This window comes from Dufourea novaeangliae, unplaced genomic scaffold (genome assembly GCF_001272555.1).
Source record: "Dufourea novaeangliae isolate 0120121106 unplaced genomic scaffold, ASM127255v1 scaffold246, whole genome shotgun sequence".
Classification (NCBI taxonomy): domain Eukaryota; kingdom Metazoa; phylum Arthropoda; class Insecta; order Hymenoptera; family Halictidae; genus Dufourea; species Dufourea novaeangliae.
This window is the reverse complement of record NW_015374139.1, coordinates 1,488,344-1,496,232: the sequence shown is the minus strand read 5'-3', so window position 1 is coordinate 1,496,232 and position 7,889 is coordinate 1,488,344. Positions and strand designations below refer to the sequence as shown.

The following is a 7,889-nucleotide window of genomic DNA, read 5'->3' as shown; positions in this document are numbered from 1 at the left end:
TAGGGTCGATGCATTAAGTCCTCAGGAATAATGTAAGACTAACAGCGTTCATTTTAAGCGCTTAATTACTGAGATATTCGCATTTTTCCATCACTAGGAATTTTCAATCACCTGTCGGTATGATTTCGCTAGTAGTTTGAGCGAATTGCCACGGGTGGCGCCACCGGTCGAAAAATAGTGGTATTCCGCGTTTAAATGCTATTTTAACAGTGTTCAGGTCATTTATTGTTATTGTCAATGGCAGGGGATTAATCTTCGTTCTTTCAGCTACATATCGAGTGCTTTATCTAAACGAAACCTATCCGTATAACGGTGTAAGAGCTGTCCGAAATGAACTAAACGGGGTATCACTGACGGCGGCGGCCGTCTTCGACGGGTCACGATGTCACGATCGGTTGCTTCCGTGATCTTCGGTCGGTCGTGCGATTCGTCGATCGTGGATGAGAGTGGGATACTTCCCCACTCCGGTATCTATTTCCACGAAATAGAATACATATTCTTCACCCTCGTATTATAATTTTGTCGTATTATATTTGTGCAGTTAGTTTTTAACCTTCCTTCGATCTAGCTGGCGTATCGGGTATAACAACCTGTGCATGTATTTTATCCGGTCGATCGTGCGCCGAACGTTGGCGCGACAAATTTGAGATTAAATACATTCATTTACATTTTACTGAATTGGAATACATATTGTTTCCCACAAATTTGAGTGTGAAATGCGTGAACGAACAGTTTTTGTTTTGGAACTTTCTCTCATCTGTTTCTTATATATAAACAACCCTTTGCGTTACCGACAATCGAAGTTCCTAGTCAAAAGCCCCCGTACCATTTCAGTATTCCACTCAATGCTAGCGAAACGGGGGTAATAATATATGTATGTATGCAGTCACGGGTGACCATCCTATTTTTGGGGCCATTCTTTTCCCAACAAATCTAGTTGTTTTTCTAAAATAGCTACCTGGCCCCGGGCTAAATGAAACGAAGTGTAACAATCTATCGTTGCACATTAATATACGAGTGCTAGTATAATTAGAGAAATAATTTGCATACAATTGATTACATGAATGCAATATTGTATATTATTCAGATAAATCTGAAATTTGTGTCGACGATTATCCCTGAAGCAAAAACTCAAAGCAGGATTATCGTATAACATTTCGATTTTAAAATCTTCATTTAATTCCACGAAGATTCCTGAAACAAATACATACATATGTATACTCGAAAGAATGTAATAATAACATGTCGTGATAAGAATACATGCAATAATACCATGTACCTACGTATGTACAGTCAACTGCAGTAGTCGGCGATGCCGCATCTTACGTATGTATGTACATGTTTTGATCGAACATTGGATGTGTACAGTGCAAGCAGTACTTGGTACAATGTGAGTAGCCGAAAAGGCGCATGAGTGCATCGGCGGACGAATGCGTCGACGCGAATGCGTCGCCCCTCACGGAGCGTAGAAGCGCTCTAGACACTGCGGTAGGCACCGACGCGACCGATAAACGAATAAGGGGGTGTACATATCGCGAGGTAGTTGAAAGCGTCTTTTTGGTAGTTGAAAGTCCAGCTGCCGGTGGTAGCGGTTAACTGTAATACTAGAGACTGATTTGCCGTGAATTCCAGATACGTGCTCGCCAGACGCAATTTAGAAAAGAAACGAAAACGTCAAGTAACCAATCGTGTTGTAATGGAGATGCGTGAAGTGAATCGCACTTTCGATGCTGCGGAAGAAACTGCAGAACTTTTGCCATCCTCCCATCATGATGATACCGAAGTCGAGAGCTATTTCATCGAATACGCTATTCAAAAGGAAATGATAAATCGTAATCGATGTCCAGCCAGTCGTCGTTTGCTCAGTCAAAGCGCCCATTTGGCAGATTTTAATTTTATCAATGGTAATCATCAGAAGGTGGTGTATCTCGGCTGCATCTATTTATTTGTTCAATCTCGAATCGAATGTATGCACGTACGTTTGTTAATGGTTCCATAATATAAATTTACATAACGTTCGAATTAAGAGAAAAATTGACATTCCGATGGTGTTAATCTTGATGGTGCCTTTGTTCTTTACGAAATTGTGTCAGAATTTGCTAAACCAAAAGGTTAACTGTATCGCGATAACCGATTTTTCTGTTCCGCTTGCGAAATGTTCGCATGTTCATCCACCGTCAGTTCGAATACAGAACGGCATGCATACAAGGACGAATGAGAGAAAGAAGACATTGTACGGGCGTTTATACCAGTGTGTGTGTGTGTGTATGTGTGCGCGCGCGCGTGACCCCGCTGTGTGCACATCGGATTAAACGCTGTGATTCTCTGCGCGTTTACTTCCAATGACATATACATATGTATATAGAATGATCGAAGGAAAAGAAATAAACATTTTTGTATCTTCGATGTTTATTTTTCTCATGTTCCAGGATTCGCCTTGCATCGGTATCAGTATGATACATACGTCGAACGCGAATTGGCCTCCTTCCAGAAAAAGAGAAGAAGCAAAAGCATTGGAAAATCTTCGAAAACGAGTGGAACAGTCAAAATTGTATAAAGCGAATAGAATTTCGGATAACAGTGGATCAACGTCTGCGTCTCTGGTTTTGAAAGACGGTCGAGCCGAGCAACTTGATAATCGTCCGAAGCTTTTGAGAAAGGTGAGAGAACGAAATTTAACGATGTAGATTGAAGTTGTGTAATAGAATGCTGTTCGCGGGAACGGAACGGACGTTTAGTTAAACGATTCGTTTATCGAAACGGCATGCTTTTACTGGCCCTGCTATCTTTTTCATCGATACCACTTAGATCCTGAGTAACAGACCGATGAGTATCGCGCATGACAGTAATGACTTGGAAACTGACTGGCGGGATAGTGAATTTATTACAGAATGTTTATGCTGGCACAATGTATATCGACAACGACACAATGCACCGCCTTTAACTATGTCGCCGCAGGTAAGAAAATATAAAATATGTATGTACATATGGTATGTACGTAGGTACATAGACACCACACACTGCGCAGACACGAATACGTATACGTGTATTCGAATACGTATGTACATACACAGTATGTAGTGGAACGCCGATTATCACAATGTCGTTCCAGTCTCCTCTAAAAATTATTTTATTTCCAATCGTTTTCAGTGTATATGTATGTGAAACTTTGTTTCTCATGGATCGCTTATCCGAACCGGTTTGTCTCCCTTCTCGTTCGGATATGTGTGTGTGTGTGTGTGTGTGTGTGTGTGTGGTGCGTGCGTGTGTGTGTGTGGTGCGCGCAATGTGGTGTGAACGTTCTCCGTATAACTGATTATCGCGCGTGTGTGTTTTTTTTTTTAGTTATGCGAGTATGCTCAAACGTGGGCCAATCACTTGGCACACACAAACACATTTTATTATAGAAACGATCGAGAGGTGGGACAAAATCTTTATTGCCGACCCGGTGGAGCAATTAGTACCGATGTAACAGGGCAGGATGTTGCATCCTACTGGTACTCCGCGGTGAAACAGTATGATTTTTTAAAGGAACCTGATATTCTTCATGCCAACGTGAATGCAGGTAAAGGAACGCGGATACAATTCAATTCGATATACATATAATACATATTGTATGTTGTAAATGTGTTGTATGATTACATATTTACCAACACTCTATCTGTATCGCAAAGAGTGTATTGTATTCGTCGTAGGTCATTTTACGCAATTAATTTGGGCAAGCAGTCGTTACTTTGGAGTCGGAAAAGCTCGCAGTAGAAGTGGCAAAGTTATCGTAGTTGCCAATTATCAACCCGTTGGCAACATATCCGGACAATTTCAGAATAACGTTTTGCCACCATTACCCGAAAATATAAATGTACCTTTATCGCCACCGCTCCAGCCTTCCACGAAAATTTTTCGGGAACATTATCTTGCGTCCGATTCACCGCCACTAGCGTCGTCCTCGGTGCCACTTTCGGACACCGCATCGACGGATAGTGATCCGTCTTCTGTCAGTTCCACGCAATAATACAGACGACCTAATTGCCTCTTCTGCGTATGCCCGCGCGGATGGGATGGACGTTGATCGGTTTTAAGATATTCTAACGTTTCTTATGCCCACTGCAATTTTTCTTTCCTTATTTTTCTCTTTTCCGTCTGTTCTCCATTTCGCGTTTCGCGTAATATGCCAACTACGAATCAGACTTACGAAGAACAGGACCGAAGAACGGTAGATTTATTTTCAACGGAAGTAAGGAAATTTAAAGAAAGAAATACGCTTATGAATATGTATACAGACGTGTTGTAATTGTCGAACGCAATGAGCTATGTACCTAATTGATTCTCATCCTACATACATATGTATAAATACGTATATTTGTTTTACGCCTGTCGCCTACCGTAACGATAGGAAAAGAGAGAATGTGAGAGAAAAGGAGAGAGACAACCTTCGGAATATTTAGTCTGAAATTTGTGCGTACATATTGTGCAGCACTGGCACACAGAATCGAGATCGTACCACGTATACTTCTGTATTTTTCCTTGGTTCCTGTGCTTTTCGCTACAAAACGAAGGTCTGTAATAGTCTGTATGTCTACAAAAATTTAATTCTCGAAGAAAGAAATGATCGATTCGAACGGTTGTAAGCAAACTCTTGATCAACGATTCTGCAAACTTTACATACTTTATGTTTTACATACGACTATGCAACGTGTGTTCTACATTTAGACAAAACAAATTGAAAATTGTTGGATTATTGATGCACGATGCATGATGCATTCGACAAAAATCAAAATGCCTACAATCTCAACGCATCGAATAAACGCGATGGTTCGTATGGTAACGCGGACGTTCGCACAAAAGGTGTGTTTTTTCGATCAACGATAACGATGTTCGATTTAACGATGGCCTCTAAATAGAAAACAAATATTTTATACGTTCTTCTTGTAATTAAATTAAGAATGCCGGCCTGAAGGTACAGCGTGTGTTTACGCATCGAACCACAAACGCAAACTGAAAAATCGATATTATCGACGCCATAGAACCGCTATAAATAAGCGAAGAAATAAAAATGCGACGTACGATTATAGCTTTAAGTTAGTTAGATAGTTTAGATAGTTTCAATGCAACAGAATCGTCGTGTTATCCGTAAAACACAAAGCACGTTCGTTAAGGTGCGTATCCACATGTTGCGTATCCTCGTATCGTATCACCGTTGTGTATCACCAAAATATGGACGGGCGGGCAAGTGTTGGATTGTTGCGTGTGAAAATCTATCGTACGGAGATACGATACGATGATACGCAACGGTGATACGATAAGGAGATACGCTACAATTGGATACGCACCTTTACACGAGTGCAATTTTGTTATCGTCTGATCTAACGTTATATAATATTTACCGCTATGATCGATGCGTACTACATGAAATTATAAACAAGCAAATATGAGACCGTTAGAACGTAGAAATCCCGCTTTTTATATGTATGTATGTATGTATGTATGTATGTATGTATGTACATACAGAACTAAATGCCAGCTTCTAACAAAAGAACACGAACCGATAATCATTAGAATATGCTGTACTTACACGAGTGAATATACTTCATGACAGAGGAAAATTTACAAATTTTGTATGGATTTCAATAATATCTCGTGGTAATCGCAAAATTATTCGAGGTACAAGCTTCTATTTTGAAAATTGTTGACGTAGTACGCACGAACTTATCAAAATAGCGATATTATCGAGGGGCCTTATTACCATCGGGATCGGGCTCCTATAGTTGAGCGAGCAATCAAAACGGCACGTGTCGCTTTTACAAATTATACGAGTTGAACTCGTAATTAGACGTAAATCTTACGAGCTATACGAGTGTTGAAATAAAATTAGATTATTTTTAATTGTACATGCTTATAGTTACTTTTAAAGAAAATATACTTTTTACTAAAATTCAACTTTGACGTGCTTCTTTATGAAAAGGCATTATACGTACCTACATTTCTCTTTGTGACTTAAAACGACATGAAACGAAACAAAGAAGAAACCAATTGACGAGTTGACCAGTCAGTTTTGTCATAATGAATACAGGTACTTATCGCTGTTCGTCAATTTTAAAAAGCTAATTGTTAGTTCAGTCTGGGTTAATTTCTTTCTTCTATACATATTTTCTACCATTCGAATGTAACGTCCGAATCACACAAATTTATCTATTTTAATCGATTTCACAAACTTTACTCGAGTGATATGTACTTATATTTTGTCAAAATTATAATTATTATATGTATGCTTGCTTAGGAGAAAATTAAGGAATCCTGTAACGCGTGCGCATCACTTGAAACGACGTTCGTTGTATATGTATACATATATTTCAACATTGTCCACTCGTTCGAAGGTGACTGACAATGACTACACATTTTGGACAAAAAAGCCATTTTAAAATTGTTTAACAGAATGTAAAATATAAGACTTTTTTCTCATACTTTTATTCTTCATTTTTCATATTTGTATTATTCACCGTTCTTTACATTTTTATACGTTATATTCTTATGATGTACGTATGCTAAATAAATATACACGTGTTTATACATTTATATATTATTATTCGTTCCAGTTACATAATGATGGAGCAAGTCACAGCAAAAACACGTGACTTACGCATAAACGTCCACTGTGGTTAGAGAGTATTCATTGAGAAAGATAATAATCTAAACAGTCGAATCCGAAATCGGCCTTTTACAAACATTAATTGCTTGATAATTCTATCATTACTTGACAAAGGAAAGCAATCTATTGAAATTTTTTGTTATCATTTAAAGGTATATGAATTTAGCACGGCTATTGTTTACAAAAATGAAGGACACAAAGTTAGTATGTATTACCGAAAAATAGTTGGCGCCAAATATTAGTGTTTCTTAACAATTTATATCTTCAAAAATTCCTCCCAATTTGCTCCTTCTGCATGTTATGTCTCTTCAGCATGCTTCGGGGGCTCCGTGACCCCACATTTTCAGCCCACGTGATCAAAGGCGCCTCCACCGGGGCCTCCGTGCAGGGTCTATGGCGCCTCCACCTGGGGCTCCGTGACCCCACGGTCTCTCCCCACGTGATCAATGGCGCCTCCACCGGGGCCGCCGTGCAGGGTCTATAGCGCCACCACCGGGGGCTCTGTGACCCCACGCTCTCACCCTACGTGATCAATGGCGCCTCCACCGGGGCCTCCGTGACCCCACGCTCTCACCGCGCAGATTTTTTGGCGCCTCCACCGGGGGCTCCGCGACCCCACGGTATCTCCCCACGTGATCAATGGCGCCTCCACCGGGGCCTCCGTGAAGGGTCTACAGCGCCTCCACCGGGGGCTCCGCGACCCCGCGCTTTCACTAGAGATGATGTGAAGTGCTACTTGTGAATCACTCGTGATTCGATCACATTCGTTCTCAATCACGGTAATTTTTCACAGTGATTCGTGATTTCTCGTGATCGTTTCTGATTGGTGAAGAAACCTAACAGTTCTTTACACGCGACACATAATCTGTATATTTTATATTTTATATTAACGACATCAAAACAAAAATTCGAGTTATATCGTATAAAGTGAAAGAATAATTAGAAACAATGAAGAATAATGAATAAATTAATGATTATAAATTATAATCTACATGTTACCTAGCAAATCATTCTTTTAGAATTTCTTGTTTTTTCTACTGATTTTTACAAACACAGTAATGTAATTCATCGTAAAATCATATTGAATACGTTTTTCTGTTTAAAAATTAATGACTTACGATTGCAGTGAGCAAATTCACTCAAGATAAAAAAATCGCAATCACGGTCGTGAATGAAGTTAAATCACGATCGTGATCGTGATTCGACGATCACTGTGATAAATCACCGTTAGTGATTTTGCACG

At 39.7% G+C, this 7,889-nt stretch overlaps 1 protein-coding gene across 1 annotated transcript; it reads left to right on the top strand.

The window, feature by feature from the left end:
* The first annotated feature begins 1,696 nt into the window (after positions 1–1,696).
* Positions 1,697–4,012, top strand: LOC107191389. Its single transcript, XM_015580418.1, has 5 exons — positions 1,697–1,918; positions 2,430–2,660; positions 2,809–2,958; positions 3,346–3,565; positions 3,696–4,012. The coding sequence occupies exons 1-5, from the start codon at positions 1,697–1,699 to the stop codon at positions 4,010–4,012; spliced, it is 1,140 nt and encodes a 379-aa protein (XP_015435904.1).
* Positions 4,013–7,889: the final 3,877 nt, after the last annotated feature.

What these genes read in the sequence shown, in the direction of transcription:
- LOC107191389 (XM_015580418.1), top strand. Translation starts at nt 1,697, where the DNA reads ATGGAGATGCGTGAAGTGAATCGCACTTTCGATGCTGCGGAAGAAACT. An exon ending in TCAATGGTAATCATCAGAAG is followed by an intron (nt 1,919 to 2,429) that starts GTGGTGTATCTC and finishes CTCATGTTCCAG; the next exon opens with GATTCGCCTTGCATCGGTAT. An exon ending in TCATGCCAACGTGAATGCAG is followed by an intron (nt 3,566 to 3,695) that starts GTAAAGGAACGC and finishes TATTCGTCGTAG; the next exon opens with GTCATTTTACGCAATTAATT.